Source organism: Salvelinus alpinus, chromosome 7 (assembly GCF_045679555.1).
Source record: "Salvelinus alpinus chromosome 7, SLU_Salpinus.1, whole genome shotgun sequence".
Lineage (NCBI taxonomy): Eukaryota > Metazoa > Chordata > Actinopteri > Salmoniformes > Salmonidae > Salvelinus > Salvelinus alpinus.
This window is the reverse complement of record NC_092092.1, coordinates 36,763,717-36,785,929: the sequence shown is the minus strand read 5'-3', so window position 1 is coordinate 36,785,929 and position 22,213 is coordinate 36,763,717. Positions and strand designations below refer to the sequence as shown.

General features: G+C 41.2%; 1 protein-coding gene across 2 annotated transcripts in view; it reads left to right on the top strand.

Moving 5' to 3' along the window:
• The window catches only part of LOC139580939 (glutamate receptor ionotropic, delta-1-like), a 437,178-nt gene that overhangs the window by 379,555 nt on the left and 35,410 nt on the right, over positions 1–22,213 (top strand). For both annotated transcript variants that reach the window (XM_071410111.1, XM_071410112.1), the window contains exons 9-12: positions 1,831–1,932; positions 2,110–2,307; positions 2,479–2,815; positions 8,753–8,891. In XM_071410111.1, coding sequence (XP_071266212.1) covers positions 1,831–1,932; positions 2,110–2,307; positions 2,479–2,815; positions 8,753–8,891 — 776 coding nt within the window. The remainder of the gene's footprint in view (positions 1–1,830; positions 1,933–2,109; positions 2,308–2,478; positions 2,816–8,752; positions 8,892–22,213) is intronic.

The following is a 22,213-nucleotide window of genomic DNA, read 5'->3' as shown; positions in this document are numbered from 1 at the left end:
AACCTTGTGTTCCACAGGAATACTGGCCAATGTTGACTCCAATGCTTCCCACAATTGTGTCAAGTTGGCTGGATGTCCTTTGGGTGGTGGAGCATGCTTGATACACACGGGGAAAACCCAGCAGTGTTGCAGTTCTTGACTCAAACCTGTGTTCCTGGCAGCTACTACCAAAAGGCACTTCAATATTTTGCCTTGACCATTCACCCTCTGAATGGCATGCATACACAATCCAGGTCTCAATTGTTTCAATCCTTCATCTACACTGATTGAAGTGGATTAAAGTGACATTGACAAGGGATCATAGGTTTCACCTGGATTCCTCTGGTCAGCCTATGTAATTGATGTCAATGTGTTGTGCACTGGGTGTAGTTCAGTAAACATCTGTAGAGTGACTGCATGCGTAGGGCTTATAACTGAATGTATGTGTGTTTGTATCTCCCTATGCTTGTGTATGTTTGTGTACTGCATGCCTCTGTGCTTGGAAGTGCTGTAAAATAACAATTATCCTACGTGGTACGTTTAATAACGTAATAATGACGTTAGGCTGAAGATTAAGTTGGACATTAACTGTTACTATGAAAAGTGAACCGTTTTATTGGGCTGGATTGTGTTTATTGATTTTTGAACGTCTGTCACATCATTGTGTGAAATCGTTCATGAAATGATATGAGTTTAATCAGCTGTTATTGCTGTGGTGATGGGTCACCCACGCAGTCACCCATGCGCATACAAACAGACACACGTACACACACGCACGCACGCTCGCACACGCACAACCTGTGAATGGACCTCTTTATACTGTAGGTAACCCATGATAAGATAATCTGGTATCCATGACACACACACACGGAATGTACAAAACATTAAGAACTCTGCTCTTTCCATGACATAGACTGGACCAGGTGAATCCAGGTGAAACCTATGATCCCTTATTGATGTCACTTGTTAATCCACTTCAATCAGTGAAGATGACCTGCCTCAGGTTAAAGAAGGATTTTCAAGCCTTGAGACAATTGAGAGACGGATTGTGTGTGTGTGCCATTCAGAGGGTGACTTTGAACGGTGTATGGTAGTAGGTGCCAACTCAATATCAGGAAGATGTTTAATGTTTGGTATACCCAGTGTATGGAGGTGGTCTGTACAGTTTCAACTGACCGAACGGTTTGACCAGTGAGCCCAATCCTCTCTGTTTGTGTTTAATTTCAGCCAGAGGACTTGTCCACCTGGCCATGCTGTCAGAAACACAAATTTCATATCAAGTAATCAATGAAGCAGCCTTGACGGTGGACTGCAATAGGCCACCTGAGCAAAGCAGATTTCTCACCAGGATCAAACACGGATGCAGGACACACACCACACACACACACACACACTGTAGCGTAGATCAAGAGAGGGGAATATGTTTATTTTATTTTTTCTTCTTTAACTATAACTCTGTGCATTAGCATGGCTCTACCTCAGTCAGCTGTTACCAAGGTAACCGTCCCCCCGTCCCCCCCCCCTTCTATCTATCTATCACTCACCGGCCACCTTCAGAAAACATGTAAATGGATGGAATTAGTAGTCGACGATGCCCTTTTCATATTACGAAATTAATTACTGTGGAGTCTATAAGAGGCTTTAATATCAGCTTTTCTTTGGTTGGCATATCAAAAGGTGTCTGGTGGGGATGGATTTTGGTGGGTAATTCTGTGTGATTGACAGTTTGAAAGATAGAACTAGGCCATGGAGAGATTGCTCTCTTTTCTGAGAAAAACATAATTGAACACTTGTTATCGACACACATTTATGAAAGTCTCGATCTCTCTGTCTCTCTCTTCTCTCTCTTAGCTGGCTACATGGGACTCCGTCCATGGTCTGAATGGGAGCCTGAAGGAGAGTCGCATTGAGAACGGCATGCAAGGAGTGACTGTCAAAGTAGTAACACTACTGGTAAAGGAACAACTTGTGATTGTGTTACCGCCCATGTGCTGTGAATTGTAAACATGATCAATGGGGTTTCGCATGCGTGGAACACTGCTGCTGAAAACACAAGTATTTGATTCAGCACATGCACCTGGATTCATGTGGTAAGCTTCTCGATGTGATGTTGTGTTTGATTTGGTATAGGAGGATCCCTTCGTCATGGTGGCTGAGAACATCCTTGGTCAGCCAAAGCGGTACAAAGGCTTCTCCATCGACGTGCTCGACGCCTTGGCCAAGATCCTGGGCTTCAAGTACGAGATCTACCAGGTGGCCGACAGCAAATACGGCTCGCAGCTGCCTAATGGCTCCTGGAATGGAATGATCGGGGAGCTTATAAACAAAGTAAGGCTTTCTATATGGCCCGTGTAACCTTCCGACCTGTCATATTACCCCCAGGGAAAGAATGCCATTTGAGACTACTAACCAACACAGTTTCAACATGGTTTGAGTCCCAACTCATCCCTGACTGACCGGGGGATGTTTGCTATAATTCCTCTCTGTCTGTCCCCGTAGAGAGCTGACCTGGCCGTGTCAGCCATTACCATCACTCCAGAGCGGGAGAGTGCGGTGGACTTCAGTAAGCGCTACATGGACTACTCTGTGGGGATCTTGCTGAGGAAACCAGAGGAGAAGATCAACATCTTCTCACTGTTCGCTCCGTTTGACCTGGCCGTGTGGGGTTGTATCGCTGCAGCCATCCCCGTGGTGGGAGTTCTCATCTTCCTGCTGAGCAGGATGCAGTCACTGAGGACCCAGAATCCTCCAGTGGCACACCAGCAGCCCGCCACACAGGCGTCCAACTCCCTGTACAGTGCTATCTGGATAGTCTATGGAGCCTTTGTACAGCAAGGTAGGACTAACAACTCTCCGATATACTCATTTAGCTTTTATCTAAGGCAACATAGGCCATTTTATAGTAGAAAACGAATGATGTAATTTGTACGCATCAAATATTTAATGGGAAACATAAAATGTTAATGTGCTGGTACTGTATGTGTTATTTGTGGGTAACATTTAAAAATGCATGATTCATAAAAAATATCCTGTGACTATTTCTGAACTATTTATGATAAGATGTTTTTACTTTCTAATGCACGGATAAACATCTAAGCCGATGTAGGTAATGAAAGGGATCCTATGCATTACAATGCCATCCATAAAGTTGCATAATACGATGAAAAAGTCCACACAGTTGTTTCTGAACCTATGTTGCTGTCTCATACATGTCACACATGTATGAGCTTGAGCTTGGTCCAACTCAAGCCCGGTGAGCTGAAGCCCGAACCCAGGCCCGGTACATCATCACAGAAATGAAATGAGCCCGAACACTAAAAAAAATACAGATTTCTAGAAAACAGTATATTGATTGATATATTGACTGGTGTTGAGAATAATGCGGCGGAGGTGGGCGGCATCGGAGTGAGGAGACGAGGAGAAAGCCCGTGGGTCTACAAAAAGCGCAGAGTGGAAAACTCTTAGTTATGATTGACTGAATTATGAACATATTGGTATGAAGTAAACTTATGCAATTGAAGGCATGTATCAAATTCTTGCTTTCACTGAAACTCCCAAAGTCATATCCAACCGTAATACTAATTTAAAGCAAGTCATGTGTGGTCACCTAGATGATGATTTCAGCACTGTTTTGATTGGGACGGCACCGCCGCACTGCTTTAAGACGAGTGGGGGACTTGTCTTGATAAATCAATAAATTTTTTCACTGAATTTCCGTTTGGATATTTGTTAAGAATTATGTTGGGAAATGTTAGCTAAGTTGAGGTGAGTGCTCATGATCCTCTTTATTCTAGTTTGCTCATATATTAGCTGATCAGAACATAATGCTATCATGTTATGTAGTTTAACTAGTGGATTTTGCTCTTCAGTCACATAGTAGGCTGTCCAACTCTCAACCAAAAGCCTGTGACTTGTCTGATAATCAATCAATGTGATTTTTTTTTTACTGAATCTCTGTCTGTATATTTGGTTTATTGATTTCCGGGTGTGCAAGTGAAGGTGGTAGCTGCTTTAATTGTTTGCTCATCTATCACTGATCAGAAGCATATAGCATGAAATAATGTAGCGGAAATCAAGTGTATTATTTTGCTATCGACTCCTGTATCAGCCTTAATTTATCCACCATCGAGCTATAAGAGCGCGTCCTGTTTTATCTGTCTTAACGTAACTTAGCCTACTTCAATATAATCAATCAATCGTTACATCATTACACAGCACATGAGTCATTCATAACTTAAAATACAATCAGGTATTTTTTATTTTGAAATGAAATAACAAAGAAGCCTTGAAAAAATTAAACAATAAATAAATAACTATTTATTTTCCGCCAAACATCCATTTGAATAAATTACTCAAAAGCCCCGTGTTTTGAATATATGTTTGATTAGGAAAACAGTTTGATCAGTTAGGAGTCTACTTTTGATAGTTTACAAGGTCCAGCAAGGCACATTAGTACAGTCATAGGGTGTATTTTGTTCGGATGTATCGGCGTTAACAGATGCCAATGGAATATGGGCTTCTCCTGATACTGAGATGCGCTGCGTGTCGTCGTCTTGTGGATCATCATTCTCCCGAGTGCACTCCAACCCTATTCATATCGCAATTCCAAACACTGCAAAAATCTGGGAAAAAAAGTTTTGCCATGGCCACAGATTTCTCTGGCCCAGCCAATATTGGAATCCTGGCGCCTCTAGTGGCGGCTGCAGCTGAGAGAGAGACGGCGTAGGCTAAAAGAACACACAGTATTTTTATTAACACAGCACGGCACGCCCGAAAACCGACCCGATTCAATTCACAGAATTTGAGGCCGGCCAGCTCTTATAAGTGAATTGATTCCTAATCAAACATGCCTTAAAAAAACAAGACCGGGCTGTTGGGTTCCGTCAGGTTCAGGCTGAGAACTCTTGTATACAGTCCATGTAACATAGTGATTGCATTTCAAGCTTGTTAAGCTCACAAGAACACAGTTAAGGTGCCTTTGAATGAAGGAAAGATAGGATATGTTGGTTGGATTCCAAGACTGGCAAAAGGACTAAATCAGTATGTCAGCAAGTCATGTTGAAACCCCAGCTACATCTATTACCTCCTGGCGTAGAGCCCATTGAACCCTTTTAAGCCTCTGTCCTGTTGGTCCTTCGCTACTGGACACTATTTCAAGTGGACACAATGGTTCGTTATAACCCCGTTTTTCCTTGAAAGTTATGGAACCTTTTTTTTGTGAACAATTATTTTTTATTGGGTCACATACCTCTGTCGCCAAACCCATAATATATATTTAAAAAATATATGTAAAAAAAGGTTTTAATCAAATTCAAATAAACTACACGCACTACACTAGAATACACACAGCGAAGTCATTTGCTAAAACAACACCGTCAAAGTAAGCATTTTAGATCACACACCTACATCATATTCAACAGAGATTTCTGAGGCGCCTGCTTTCCATGTTTCCAAAGTGCTACGACTGGCTTTATTCATACGGGCAGTGGAGAACTCCAACATAATAGCATCCTGAAAGTATGCTAGCCATTTCCTCATACTGTATGAAGGTCATGTGATGGCAACCAATGCTGAACAACATGTTTTTTTGCAGCAGTCAACCCAGCCAGCCAAACTTTTCACTGTTTCTCATTCAGCTGCATATGTTAAGCAACAGCGGAATTGGTTCAAGGGGTACAGTTTCGTCAATCATGTCAGAGAGAATATACAACACTTTTCTCCAAACTCACAAACCTCTGGACAATCCCATATCATATGTTTGTATGTGCAAAGTGTATTGAGGTTAGGTCACAGTATAGGCTTTGAGCCTGTTTTGCATGAAATCTTACAAATAGTTTCCAGTACGATCTATGACAAAATGATGGTTTGGGTTCATTGATGAGTGAAATATATTTTCCCAGACATTCTCCCAATCAATATTTTTATTAGTTATTTTTTTATTTAACCTTTATTTAACTAGGCAAGTCAGTTAAGAATAAATTCTTATTTACAATCGTGGCCTACCCCAGCCAAACCCTTACCCGGGTGATGCTGGGCCAATTGTGCGCCGCCCTATAGGAATCCCAATCACCGCCGGTTGTGATACAGAATGGAATCGAACCAGGGTCTGTAGTGATGCCTCTAGTACTGAGATGCAGTAGCTTCATCACCACGCTGTCCCCTCCCCTCCAATAGCCTCATCATAGCCAGCCAAATAATTTACCCATGTTTTAACCATTGAAAGATCTTTATTTTCAAATTTTTTTATTTCACCTTTATTTAACCAGGTAGGTTAGTTGAGAACAAGTTCTCATTTACAACTGTGGCCTGGCCAAGATAAAGCAAAGCAGTGCGACACAAACAACAACATAGAGTTACACGTGGAATAAACCAACATACAGTCAATAATACAATAGAGAAAGTCTATATACAGTGTGTGCAAATGAGGTAGGATAAGGGGGGTGAGGCAATAAATAGGCCATAGTGGCAAAATTATTACAGTATGGCAAATTAAACACTGGGGTGATAGAGGTGCAGAAGATAAGTGTGCAAGTAGCAGTACTGGGGTGCAAAGGAGCAAAATAAATGAAATAAATAACAATATGGTGATGAGGTAGTTGGATGGGCTATTTACAGATTGGCTATGTACAGGTGCAGTGATCTGTGAGCTGCTGCTTAATCTGGTGCATAAAGTTAGTGAGGGAGATATGAGTCTCCAGCTTCAGTGATTTTTGCAGTTCGTTCCAGTCATTGGCAGCAGAGAACTGGAAGGAAAGGCGGCCGAAGGAGGAATTGGCTTTGGGGATGACCAGTGAAATTTACCTGCTGGAGCGCGTGCTGCGGGTGGGTGCTGCTATGGTGACCAGTGAGCTGAGATAAGGCAGAGCTTTACCTAGCAATGACTTATAGATGACCTGGAGCCAGTGGGTTTGGCGACGGATATGAAGCGAGGGCCAGCCAACGAGAGCATACAGGTCGCAGTAGTGGGTAGTATATGGGGCTTTGGTGACAAAACAGATGGCACTGTGATAGACTGCATCCAATTTGCTGAGTAGAGTGTTGGAGGCTATTTTGTAAATGACATCGCCGAAGTCAAGGATCGGTAGGATAGTCAGTTTTACTAGGGTATGTTTGGCAGCATGAGTGAAGGATGCTTTGTTGCGAAATAGGAAGCCGATTCTAGATTACATTTTGGATTGGAGATGCTTAATGTGAGTCTGCTTTAATAGTTGAAGATGAGAAAAAATAGGGGACACAAAACCTCTGGACGGGAATGTAAAAATCCACTATCACCGGGTGCCTTCCCAAACGTGTACCCCATGGGACCCCATAGGCACGAAGCGCTGACCGCAGTCTGAGATACAGAAAGAATGACGACCCTGGCAAATCAAAAGAAAGAGTTCCTGAAAACTAAAGAGACCCTTTGAGTTGAATATATCCCGTAGATTATTGACCCCTTTTTCAGACCAGGCTCTAGACTCAAAGGTTAATTACCGTAAATAATAGTCTTGTAACGGCATGGAGAATAATGGAGATGCAACTTCCAATTACCACCTACACACTTCTCAACCTTCCTAAAATCCTCTATTGTATTAGAAATAATAGAACCAAAATACAGCATGCATTTCTTATTAGATATACCAGAAAATGACACATCCTGCAATCTAATAGGTGAAACAAGTTCTTCCCAAATAGTTCTCCAAGAGAATGAGGTAGACTGATCAAACAATGATATGAGTGGGCATAACTGTAAATACAACAATTTGGTCATGTAAGTCCACCATTACACTTCTGTCGTTGTAACACCTCAAACCTAATCTTTGGATGTTTGTATATGTATATGTTTATCAGTCATTCCCCAATAGCCTACTGGTGTAGTGAGTGGGATCATCATGTTCAGGAAACGAATATGTGGCAACGCATTCATCTTTATGACAGCGACACTAGTTCGTAAAGAAGCAGGCAACTTCTCCCGAACGGTTAAATCTCGTTCAACCTCCTTGAAAGTTTTCTCATAATTAAACTTCACCAGATCATGCAGAGATGTTTGTATACTAATACCCAAATCAGGGAACTGTGTTTTCATAGGAATTGTTGAGGGAAGTGAAACTTTCTTGGCCGCTTCATTAAGCAACATTAATGCGGATTTTGTCCAATTTATCTTGTACCCGGACAGCAATTTTGAATTCTTCAAATGTGGATAATGAAGATGAAATTGAATTCTGATATGTGACACATATAGGAGATTATCATCCTCGTATAGTGATATGATATGAGAGGAAGATTTAATCAGTAAAGGCTACGCAATTAGTTTCTGCCTTCGATGTATTGCTGAAGGGTCTAGCGACAGAATTATTAACATTGGGGATAGGCCGTCCCCTTGTCTACATCCTCCAAAAATAGGGAACGGATGTGAGTGTATACCATTAGTAGACACCATAGCAACAGGGTTAGCATATAGCGCACGAATCATATCGGTAAAATGATTTCCCAAACCAAATTTCTCCAAGTTATGGAGCCTTTGAAGTTGATCACTCTTGCATAATCTGGATTTGGTCCAGATATTCTGTCTTCTTAGTACAGTATATTGTCAAGCAAATGTGTTTCGGGACGGTGAACAGACCTCAACCATTCACCAATCCTTATTAACCTTTCCTGTCACAGCATTTTCTATATACATCCACCCACTTTACCAGCTGCTTGTTCCTCCTCAACCTATTAGAAACCTCATGACTGTAGATGCTCCATCTTCCACCCAGTCGGGATATTGACATGTCCTTTATGTCCTCTATAGGAGGGGACAGCGTGGTGAGCTCTGTGGCCCTGAGGATCGTCATGGGCAGCTGGTGGCTCTTCACCCTCATCGTATGTTCCTCCTACACGGCCAACCTGGCAGCCTACCTCACCGTCTCCCGCATGGACAACAACGTACGGTAGGTCACTCCTTGCCACTCTCCACACCATGAATCAATTTGATCCCCTCCTGCATAAAAGTGTCAAGGTATTGTTAACCTGGGTGATCAAATCATGACTGACGACGTTGTCTCTCCCCGCTGTGGGACTGGGTAATGTTCTGTCTTCACTAAGGGACTAGAAAGACCATCCAGAGGGGAGTTCATTGGCTTTTGTTGTCGGCTTTTCACAACAGTGCTGTCAGTCAGTGTTTTATGGGGGTCAAGCATTGTGAGTGGTCAATGTGGTATGCACTGTGATACAGTAGATGTTCTTAAAGACTCACAGCAGACTATTACGCAACTAGGGTGGTATGTTGAATAGGGCAAAACGTTCTGTTGAATTTCCAATCTATTTACAGGTATATTAGGGATGTGAACGTTTAAAAGTTTAAACGAAAATGGAATCGTTAATGTTAAGAAAAAATCCTTAATCAATGTTTTTTATTGAATTTAATTCGTTATTAAAATCACAGTGCAGTTGTCAGAAAACGACCACTAACAGTTCCCGTTCATCATTATAAAGGGAAAATACAAATTAAACTTATACCTAACGCAACAATGCGTTAGGTATAATGCCTCTTTATTTACCAGAGCTGTAATGCAGAGCATTCATCCTGTAGCAACATGGGTGGCAGAACATATAATACAGTACAAATCTCCACAGTGTCATCCACAAAATGTTTAACTGAAAATGACTTGACATGTCTAACGCATTATTGCAGTGTTCGGTAGCATCTAATACCGCATCTTCCTTCTGAAGGTGATATTCCACAACGCTGGCATATGCCGACTGTTTGAAATGCCAGACAAACATCATGGCATCGTCCAGTAGAATCCATGTTTAATAATGATGTGCCTACATTGCCATCCTGCTCACAAGCACACAGTCATGTACATAGACCTCACACACGGAGGCATGAGGTTGGATCTTTTTCGAGATTACCATCCCATCTTTGTTTGCCTTCGGATCTGCAAATGTTATCCACCGCTTATCCCCGCACAATGTATATTTGCTCGGGCGCTGTGGCTTTGATGTCCGATTGTATGTGATTATGCTGATGTTGTGCAAATGGTGTGTGAAAGAGTGCCACCGTGTAGTGGTCTCTGAAATGGTTAGGTGAGACAGCCACATATTGCACTCGTAGTAACTCAATTTTTCCTCAATAAAGTAGTTATCAGCAAAGTCAGTAGTAGTAGGAAAAGACAAGTGCAAGCTTTTTGTTTTGCGGGGGGGGGGGGGGGGTGATGTTTTATTTAAGATACTCTTTGAAGATGTTTTCAGAACATTGTTTCTGTCTGTATTCTTGGTACATTATGTTATGGAGACAGAGCTCTAGCCATTCTGTTGATGCTGCTGTTGGGAGAGGCTCTTTATTTATAGCCATTCTGATCATTCATCCTACTCCTGTTAGTAGAACCATGGCTGAATCAGACACTGGGCTCTTGCAACTGTCTCTGTGGATTTATGTCAACCTGACCCAGAGTTAGTGGAAAGGATAGGTAGTGGTTGTGGATCGCTAGTGGAGCCTCCCTTGGATTTCTTCAGATTTTATTGTGTTACAAAGTGGGACTAAAATGTAGTAAAATGTGTACTTTTTTGTCAACAATCGACAGAAAATACTCTGTAATGTCAAAGTGGCAGGAAACTTCTAAGATTCATGAAAAATAAAACACTAATATACTTTGATTAGATAGGTATTCAATATTTAGAAACACAGTGGTTACAGCTGTGTTCTTGGGTAAGTCTCTAAAAGCTTTGCCCACCTGGATTGTGCAATATTTGCCCGTTATTCTTTTCAAAATTCGTCAAGCTCTGTCAAGGTGTTGGGGATCATGGTAGACAGCAATGCTCAAGTCTCGCCATAGATTTTGAAGCAGATTTAAGTCAAAACTGTAACTTGGCCACTCAGGAACATTCACTATCTTCTTCGCAAGCAACTTGGCCTTGTGTTGTAGGTTATTGTCCTGCTGAAAAGTGAATTCCTCTTGCAGTGTCTGGTGTAAAGCAGACTGAAGCAGGTTTTCCTCCAGGATTTTGCCTGTGCGTACCTCAATCCTGTTTCATTTTATCCTGAACAACTCCCCAGTCTTTGCCGATGTTAAGCATACCGATACCATGATGCAGACACCACATGCTTGAAAATAAGGAGGTAGTTGCTTAGTAATGTGTTGTGTTGGATTTTCCCCAAAAAGTATTATTTTGCCGTGCCGTTTTTTCACAAAAACAACAAACCGACAAACGAACAGTTCTGTAAGGTGCAAACAAAAACACTAAACAGAAAATAACTACCCACAACCCATAGTGGGAAAACAGGCTACCTAAGTATGATTCTCAGAGACAACGATCGACACCTGCCTCTGATTGAGAACCATACGAGGCCAAACACATAGAAATATAACGACTAGAACAAAACATAGAAAAACAACATAGAATGCCCACCCCAACTCACGCCCTGACCAATCTAAAATAAAGACATAAAAGGAACTAAGGTCAGAACGTGACAGAGACCTTACTGATGTATGTATGGGGGACAGAGGAAGGGGTAGTCATTCAGAAATCAGGTCAAGCCCTAGTATTTCACATAGTGAGTCCATATATCTTATTACAGTATGCGATTTGTTAAGCCAAATGTTAATCCTGAACTAATTTAGGCTTGCCTAAACAAAGGGGTTAAATACGGATGCAACAACTTTATTTCAATTATTTCATTTGTAGAAGTTTGTAGAATTTTCTTGTCACTTTGAGTATTTTGTGTAGATCAATTATAAAACAATCGCAATTGAGTACATTTCAATCCCACTTTGTAACTTAACACAATCTGAAGGGGAGTGAATACTTATGATACCCACTGTATATATTGGAAAGTACATTGGACACCTGATTCCCATCCCACACCTATGAGCCTCTTTCTGAAGGTTCTACCATTGCAATGTTTTAGATTAGAAGCTACAGTGCAACCAGTGGCAGCTTTTACCAGGTGTTAATAATGATGTATGTGCATTAGCCTGTGGCATCATGAGTAGCCCCATGAGTTGTTCCTTTGCACCCCAGTATCTCTACTTGCACATTCATCTTCTATATTGTAATTACTTCAACCACCATGGCCTATTTATTGCCTTACCTCCCTTATCCTACCTCATTTGCACACACTGTATATAGACTTTATCTACTGTATGTTTTGTTTATTCCATGTGTAACTCTGTGTTGTATGTGTCGAACTGCTTTGCTTTATTTTTGGCCAGGTCGCAGTTGTAAATGAGAACTTGTTCTCAACTAGCCTACCTGGTTAAATAAAAGGTGAAATAAAAAAAAACAAGTGTGCATTCACGTTCACACACTAACGCACTCATGCCTACCACTAAGTAAAATGCGGTGGCATTGACAGTGTATGAATTTAGTGACATGTCATTTGAGGGGTTTTGTACTCCAAACTTTGAGTAATGGTTTAATCAATGAATGACTTTAGATTTTGTTGTCCATTTATTGAAACACGGGAAACAAGTGCTCGTAAGTTCTGTGAAGTGGGTGCAATATATTTGAGAAGTTGTCAAGTGACAGAGGCAAAAGATAAAACAAGAACATTTTAGGCATCCAAAAACCAAAAGCTGGTGAGGCATCAAAGTCATAATTATCTTTTTATCCTGATTTTTGCAGCTTTGTTCTCTCTGTTCCCTCTTATCCTTGATCAGTGGATTATGTAGATCTAACCAACCTTGTTCAAACCTCATTTGTATTCGCAGACCAGGCAGCCACCACAAAGATGCTCACAATGTCCAGTGGGTAATTTGTCTGGCAGCCCACAGTGTATTTCTTATTCACATTTTGAATACATGTGTTGAGAATGCAAAACATTTAACTGAATATCTGATTGATTTTAAAGTGACCTCTAATGGGGAGAGAGAGAGAAGGGGGGGGTCTTGATTGCTTAGATTTTTACCATGGGAAAATGCTTGACAAACAACAAATAACTCCTGTACATGTGTTCATGTACTATTACAGTGCAAATGTGCTGTACACGCAGCGGCCAGTTTATTAGGTACACGCGTCTAGTAACGGGTCAGACCCCCCCTTTGCCTCTAGAACAGCCTGCATTCTTTGGGACATAGATTCTACAAGGTGTCGGGAACCACAGGGATGTTGGTCCATGCTGACGTGATGGCATCGCGCAGTTGCTGCAGATTGGACAGCGGTACATTCATGCTACCAACATCCCGTTCTATCTCATCCCAAAGATGCTCTATTGGGTTTGTTGCGCAACAATGTTCAGATACGCTGTGGCATTCTATCGTTGCTCAATTGATATCAAGTGACCTAACGTGCCAGGAAAAAATTTCCCACACCAGTACACTACCGCAACCAGCCCTTACATTTGACACCAGGCAGTGTAGGTCCATGGACTCATGCTGCTTACGCCAAATACTGACTCTGCCATCCGTATGACGGAACAGGAACTGGGATTCGTAGGATCAGGCAATGTTTTTCCACTCCTCAATTGTCCAATGTTAGTGATTACGTGCCCACTGGAGCCGCTTCTACTTGTTTTTAGCTGATAGGAGAGGAACCCGGTGTGGTCCTCTGCTGCAATAGCCCATCTGTGACAAGGATCAACGAGTTGTGCATTCCGAGATGCCGTTCTGCACGGTTATACTACGCCGTTATTTGTCTGTTTGTGGCCCGCCTGTTAGCTTGCAGGATTCTTACCATTCTTCTTCGACCTCTCTCATCAACAAGCTGTTTTCGCCAGGACTTCCTCTGACTGTATGTTTTATGTTTGTCGCATCATTCTCGGTAAACCCTAGACACTGTCGTGCGTGAAAAGCACAGGAGGGCGGATGTTTCTGAGATACTGTATCCAGCGCCCCTGGCACTGACGATTAGACCATGCTCAAAGTAGGCTTAGGTCACTAGTTTTGCCCATTCTAACTTTCAATCAAACAGTAACTGAGTCCGTCAATGCCTGTCTGCCTACTTCATATAGCAAGCAACGGCCACGTGACTCAAAGTCTGTAGGAGTGATCCATTTCCGTGAACGGGGTGGTGTATCTAATAAACTGACAGTGAGTGGTTTTCCTGATTGAAAATTGCATTTAATCTAGAGACACTCGTTCAACATTACACAAGTTTGACATCAATCATGTCCTTAATATGGACATTTGTTATTATTATGGGAATGTTAGTCTGGAATGATTTTGATTTCTGAAATCTGGGCTTTTTGATTGTACGTCAAATGATTAATTTAGTATCTTCCTTTAAAGTATGTCATCAAGCCTGTCACGTCAGATATCACTGGCTGTCTGAACACTATGGTGATATGCCAATTTCCCTAGCTGCTTTTTTAAACTATATTCAAGAAAATCTCATCCAAGATGACTTTCCATCAGTTCATCTTCAATACATTCTTGTGTATTGAATATATTGGTATATTTACACATACAGCAGATATCCTTACTCACTTGTTTTGGTGCTTACTCAAAGTACACCGATGACCAATATATTCATGAATGTTGAAGTTTAGTTTTGCATATGTTGAAGGCCTCTTCAAAAAGCACTAAGCAACACACATATACAGTACCAGTCAAAAGTTTGGACACATCTATTCATTCCAGGCTTTTTCTTTATTTGTACTATTTTCAACATTGTAGAATAATAGTGAAGACATCACTATGAAATAACACATATGAAATCATGTCGTCTTGAAGGAGTTCCCACTTATGCTGAGCACTTGTTGGCTGCTTTTTCTTCACTCTGCGGTTCAACTCATCCCAAACCATCTCAATTGGGTTGAGGTCGGGGGATTGTGGAGGCCAGGTCATCTGATGCAGCACTCCATCACTCTCCTTTTGGGTCAAATAGCCCTTACACAGCCTGGAGGTGTGTTGGGTCACTGTCCTGTTGAAAAACAAATGGTAGTCCCTGTCACGATCGTGTGGAGGAGAGACGGACCAAAACGCAGCATGTGGAAAATAAGCCATCTTCTTTTATTTTTTACTACGAAGATGAACATGAAACGAAACACTATTACAAACTATACCAAAAACAACAAACGACCGTGAAGCTATAAACGTAGTGCACACACACATGCTACAAACGTTCAACATAGACAATTCCCCACAACCAGCTAAAGCCTATGGTTGCCTTAAATATGGCTCCCAATCAGAGACAACAATAACCAGCTGTCTCTAATTGAGACCCAATTCAGGCAACCATAGACTTTCCTAGATACCTACACTCAACCATAGACACAGCTAGACTACTATACTAAACATAAACCCAACTACTCTAATAAACCCCCTAAACCTTACAACCACCCTAGACACTACAAAAACCACATACATTCCCCATGTCACACCCTGACCTAACCAAAATAATTAAGAAAACAAAGAATACTAAGGCCAGGGCGTGACAGTCCCACTAAGCGCAAACCAGATGGGATGGCGTATTGCTGCAAAATGCTTGTTAGCCATGCAGGTTAAGTGTGCCTTGAATTTTAAATAATTCAAGGCACACTCACCAGCAAATGACCCCCACACCATCACACCTCCTCCTCCATGCTTCACGGTGGGAACCACACATGCGGAGATCATCTGTTCACCTAAACTGCATCTCATAAAGACATGACGGTTGGAACCAAAAATCTCAAATTTGGACTCATCAGACCAAAGGACAGATTTCCACCGGTCTAATGTCCTTTGCTCATGTTTCTTGGCCCAAGCAAGTCTCTTCTTATTATTGGTGTCCTTTAGTAGTGGTTTCTTTGCAGCAATTTGACCATGCAGGCCTGATTCATGCAGTCTCCTCTGAACAGTTGATGTTGAGATGTGTCTATTACTTGAACTCTGTGAAGCATTTATTTGGCCTGCAATCTGAGGTGCAGTTATCTCTAATGAACTTATCCTCTGTGGCGGTCCTCATGAGAGCGGGTTTCATCATAGCGCTTGATGGTTTTTGCGACTGCATTTTAAGAAACGTTCAAAGTTCTTGACATTTTCTGAATTGACTGACCTTCGTGTCTTTAAGAATGATGGACTTTTGTTTCTCTTTGCTTATTTGAGTTGTTCTTGCCATAATACGGACTTGGTCTTTTACCAAATAGGGCTATCTTCTGTATACCACCCCTACCATGTCACAAACGCATTAAGAAGGAAAGAAATTCCACAAATCAACTTTTGACAAAGCACACCTTTGAATACCTGCTACAATGTAGAAAATATTAAAAGTAAAGAAAAACCCTTGAATGAGTAGGTGTGTTCAAACCTTTGACTGGTGCTGTATATATATATATATATATATATATATATATATATATATATATATATATATATATATATATCCAATGTATTCTACACTAACAAAACCCTGGGTGCTATTGCACCCCCCTCCAAGCAGGCATCATGCACCTAAATTCTATGATAAAACACAAACATTGACCTTAGCATAAAATTATGTATTTGCAGTAGGTAGCCAAATGAGATTGGGTGATTGATCTCTGATCCACATGGTTATGCTTTTCTAGCACTATCCCATTGTCACAGATAACCGTACAGCTAGTACCTTTATTTGTATTTTCACTGTGTTTCAAATGGCCCAAGCATGGACCCTGGAATTAACAAGGCAATGTACATGGGTCTGGAAGACAGAAAAAAAACTAAATGGGTGACTTGTAGCTTTTGTTAGGTACTTCTTAAAGCTGCATGTTTCCGTTATCTGCTTTTGGGCAAGGGCACGAAAGTACCTGTTCACTTTCCCCCCTTTTTTTGTCCAATTGAGCCAGTGAAAATGCAGCTGTGCATGCAGTTATATTGAGGCCAGTTACTTAGAGCATTTCAAGTTTCCACGGAGGGCATCTTAAATCATTTAAATGGTCATAGTTTGACTTAATGTAGTGTCCATGTAATGCATATCCACAAAATGAATACTTCACACTCATCCCCTATGTGAGATTCCATATTTAAGGTCTGCAATATCGTAACACCCACAGGATTTAGTATTTCTAGATTTTCTAGTAAACTGTATAAAATATATCATACAAATACTGAGCTATATTCTATGCTAACCTTTTTTTTAACAATTTAATGATGTTACGCTAATGCAATTGCTCAGAGAAAGAGATTTTGTTCGACAACTTTAGTTTTTTCTTCTCAAAAAGACAGGGTTCAAAATTATTGGCCAGGATAAAGGCACTGACCCTTTGTCTAATGTTTTATGAGATTGTAGAACATATTGGGAAGGATCTTAGACCATTCCACCACACAGAATCTTTCCAGATCCTTGATATCCTTGGTCTGCGCTTATGGACTGCCCGCTTCAATTCACACCACAGGTTTTCAATGGGGTTCAAGTCTAGAGACAGATATGGCCATTGCCAACTGTTGATTTTGTGGTCAATTAACCATTTCTTTGTGGAATTTGATGTGTGCTTGGGGTTATTGTCTTGCTGGAAGATCCACTTGCAGCCAAGGCAACCAGGTTTTTGGCTAAAGTGTCCTGGTACTGGGTAAAGTTCGTGATGCTGTTGACCTTAACATGTGCCCCAGGACCAGTGGAAGTAAAATAGCCCAAAACATCAAAGAACCACCACCATATTTTACAATAGGTACGGGGTTATTTTCTGCTTATCACATCCTTCTTTTTACGCCAAACCCATCACTGGTGTGCGCGGCCAAAGAGCTCTATTTTCATGTCATCTGACTATAGCTCGCTCCTGTTCCAATCCAAGTGCCAATTCCATTTAGCAACCTCCAGGTGTTTACATTTGCTTAATAACATGAAAATAAAGCTATTTGGCCACACACACACACACACACACACACACACACACACACACACACACACACACACACACACACACACACACACACACACACACACACACACACACACACACACACACACACACACACACACACACACACACACACACCGAACTACCTGACATGTGCTATTAGCTTTAATCAGCTTGAATGAGGATAGTCCAATAGACCTGTTTCATTTCAACCTATTGTGAATCCACTCACCCCAAAAAAGAGATGCATCTGCATGTTGCTTAATGCAACACAACTAACGGTCATCACTTGATCCCTTGAAGTGTCAGTTGATACGAAAGAATGAACATACTACGTACCAGTGTATGAGACCGTAAACCAGGGGTGTCAAACTCATCTTGCCCTGGGGGCCGCATTCGGTCTTCAGTGAGGTCCGGAGGGCCGCATTGAAAATTTGTTGCATTTCCTCTACATCAAAATTGGAAACTGAATTGTTCTCTATCCATCGTTCTGGGAATTTTCTATGTCTAGCTTTCATTCTGGTGATTATTAGCGAGCTGGGCACAATCTACAAATTGTTTGTTTCAATTTGATTTGAGTCATTTTAAAGTATACTGAGTTCATTTTATTTTTTACTCAAACCACACGCGGGCCTGATTGGACACTCTCGTTTGCACAAGTTCAGCCGCCTTCATCATGCATCGTTTAACAAAGTCACCGTCGGAATACGGCTTCGATGCTAATGCTATTTCGCTAGCAATTAGGTAGCTGGCTTTTACCGCTGCTTCACTGACTTCTCGGCTCTGGATGAAAGTTGACTGCTGTTTCCTCAGACCCGCCAGCAATTCGTTAATCTTATCTCTTCTCAGTTGTCCTTGCAAGCCGTCATATTTTTCGCTGTGATGAGTCTCGTAGTGGCGTCGAATATTATATTCCTTCAATACCGAAACTTGTTGCAAACACACCAAGCACGAAGGTTTTCCGTGCATCTCTGTAAATAAATAGGACGTGGTCCATTTTTCTTTGAAAATTCTACACTCCTTATCTACTTTTCTCCGTTTGGATAACGACATTTTGGCTAATGAGGGTGTAGCGGAGAGGTAGAGACCAAGGTATTAACAACGTCGTAACAAGCAGCAGATGGCGCATTGATACCGTCTGCTGTTTTCAGTCTGTCTCAGTGATGCGGCTTGTCTTCTACTCTGATGGAAAGAGTGCGCCCCTTAGCGGATAATCCATGAATTGCAGCGAATTAAAAATATTAATTCCATGTCTTTTATGCATTTTTTCCACTTTCAAATTATCCTGCGGGCCTGATCGAACCTCCTTGGGGGCCGGTTCCGGCCCGCGGGCCGTATGTTTGACACCCCTGCCGTAAACTGACCTGTCCATCAGTTGTAATTAGGCCTGACTCCAATTAGTCAACTGGTTGATTGTTTGGTCAAAATCATGTCTTGTGCGCACTTTTCTTTAGTCGAGCAGTAGCAAATATATATGAATTTTTTATGGCTGCACAAGACTGATTCGCACCCATCTCAGTGGACTAATCAATGGCGGAGGCTGAGACTAATCCATTGTGGAGGCCACAGTTCAATTAGAAGGGGAGTGTGAATAAAATGTGCAATGCATGTCCCTCTCCAATGCTCTCTCTCCAATTTGTGTACATTCATTGTTTCATAACTTCATTGTGTGAATTGTTTGCCTTGATTGTTAATGCCTATCAATTTCCCATTACATACAGTATATCACCAGTAGTAGCCTACACTTACTGTTAATTCCTATAATTTCTTATCTAACCTCCCGAGTGGCACAGTGGTCTAAGGCACTGCACTGCACTGCACTGCACTGCACTGCACTGCACTGCAGTGCTAGAGGCATCACTACCATCCCAAGTTCAATCCCAGGCTGTAACACAACCGGCTGTGATCGGGAGTCCCATAGAGCGGCGCACATTTGGCCCAGCGTCATCTGGGTTAGAGTAGGGTTTGACAGGGGGGATTTACAAGTAGGCCGTTATGTTAATAAGAATGTATTATTAATTGACTTGCCTAGTTTAAATAAAGGTTAAATAATAAAATAGAAAATCTACAATGTCTGTTCGGTTATGGTAATTTCTGTTAATGCAGCAATACAGTTGAAGTCTGAAGTTGACATACATCTTAGCCAAATACATTTCAACTCAGTTTTTCACAATTCCTGACACTTAATCCTAGTAAAAATTCCTTTCTTAGGTCAGTTAGGATCACCACTTTATTTTAAGAATGTGAAATGTCAGAATAATAGTAGAGAGAATGATTTATTTCAGCTTTTATTTATTTCATCACATTCCCAGTGGGTCAGAAGTTTACATACACTCAATTAGTATTTGGTAGCATTGGCTTTAAATTGTTTAACTTGGATCAAACGTTTCAGGTAGCCTTCCACAAGCTTCCCACAATAAGTTGGGTGAACTTTGGCCCATTCCTCCTGACAGAGCTGGTGTAACTGAGTCAGGTTTGTAGGCCTCCTTGTTTGCACACACTTTTTCAGTTCTGCCCCCAAATTTTCTATAGGTTTGAGGTCAGGGATTTGTGATGGCCACTCCAATACCTTGACTTTGTTGTCCTTAAGCCATTTTGCCACAACTTTGGAAGTATGCTTGGGGACGTTGTCCATTTGGAAACCCATTTGCGACTAACCTTTAACTTCCTGACTGATGTCTTGTTTCTTCAATATATCCACATAATTTTCCTCCCTCATGATGCCATCTATTTTGTGAAGTGCACCAGTCCCTCCTGCAGCAAAGCACCCCCACAACATGATGCTGCCACCCCCGTGCTTCACGGTTGGATTGTTTTGTTCGGCTTGCAAGCCTCCCCTTTTTCCTCCAAACATAACGATGGTCATTATGGCCAAACAGTTCTATTTTTGTTTCATCAGACCAGAGGACATTTCTCCAAAAAGTACGATCTTTGTTCCCGTGTGCAGTGTCAAACCGTAGTTTGGCTTTTTATAGCGGTTTTGGGGCGGTGGCTTCTTCCTTGCTAAGCGGCCTTTCAGGTTATGTCGATATTGGACTCGTTTGACTATGGATATAGATACTTTTGCACCTGTTTCCTCCAGCATCTTCACAAGGTTCTTTGCTGTTGTTCTGGGATTGATTTGCACTTTTCGCACCAAAGTACATTCATCTCCAGGAGACAGAACGCATCTCCTTCCTGAGCGGTATGACGACTGCATGGTCCGATGGTGTTTATACTTGCATACTATTGTTTGTACACATGAACGTGGTACCTTCAGGCGTTTGGAAATGGCTCCCAAGGATGAACCAGACTTGTGGAAGTCTACAATATTTTTTCTGAGGTCTTGGCTGATTTCTTTTGATTTTCCCATGATGTCAAGCAAAGAGGCACTGAGTTTGAAGGTAGGCCTTGAAATACATCAACAGGTACACCTCCAATTGACCCAAATGATGTCAATTAGCCTATCAGAAGCTTCTAAAGCCATGACATCATTTTCTGGAATTTTCCAAGCTGTTTAAAGGCATAGTCAACTTAGTGTATGTTAACTTCTGACCCACTGGAATTGTGATACAGTGAATTATAAGTGAAATAATCTGTCTGTAAACAATGGAAAAATGACTTGTGTCATGCACAAAGTAGATGTCCTAACCGACTTGCCAAAACTATAGCTTGTTAGCAAGAAATTTGTTGAGTGGTTGAAAAACGAGTTTTAATGACTCCAAAATAAGTGAATGTTAACTTCTGACTTCAACTGTATATTATTAAACCAGTCTTTCACCATTCCCATTGTCAGAGTGGACACGTTGGTTGCAGAGTGCACAACCTATGCTACACTTGTGAGAAACAAGTTTTGGTTTATTTCATTCCATTTAAGAGTTTTGTCAATTTAGTCATTGTCTTTTGTTTGGAGCGCTACTGTCAATGTTGAGTAAGGACATGCACCTGATTATGCATGGAAGTAGTCCTATAGGCTACCTAACCTGAGCGCAAATGTAGGCATATAAATGTGCACATTTGGTGATCTGATAATATTTCTCATTGGATTAATGCACTACCACTAATGAGTTGTGTAGCTTCTCCACAGCAATGTTTTCTTCACCTCAAACAGCAAACAAAGTAAGTTTTTACATCCATTGAGAATGACAATAGCTGGACCCAAGTTAATAGCTGAGACAATGTTTCAAGTTCATTGCAGACAGGCCATGTGTAGCAATGTGATTTATAAGATATTTATTTTTATCAGGATATTTTTTTACCTGCAGGCTGCAATGTTTTTATTTGTTGGCTTTATGTTGGCTATTTTTACATGGCAATATTGGCAATTTTTACATTGGCAATATAAGTAACTTTTAGGTTTGTATTATTTTCATTTAGATTTAGATAGTTTTAATTAACCGCATGACAATGATTTTGAGATACAAAGACGTTATTATAAATTAAATTAAACTGTTTCACGAAAATGTGCATATGAAAACCATAACTGGCATTGAGATCGGTAGAAATATTAAGATAAATTGGCTTTCCACATGAGAAAGT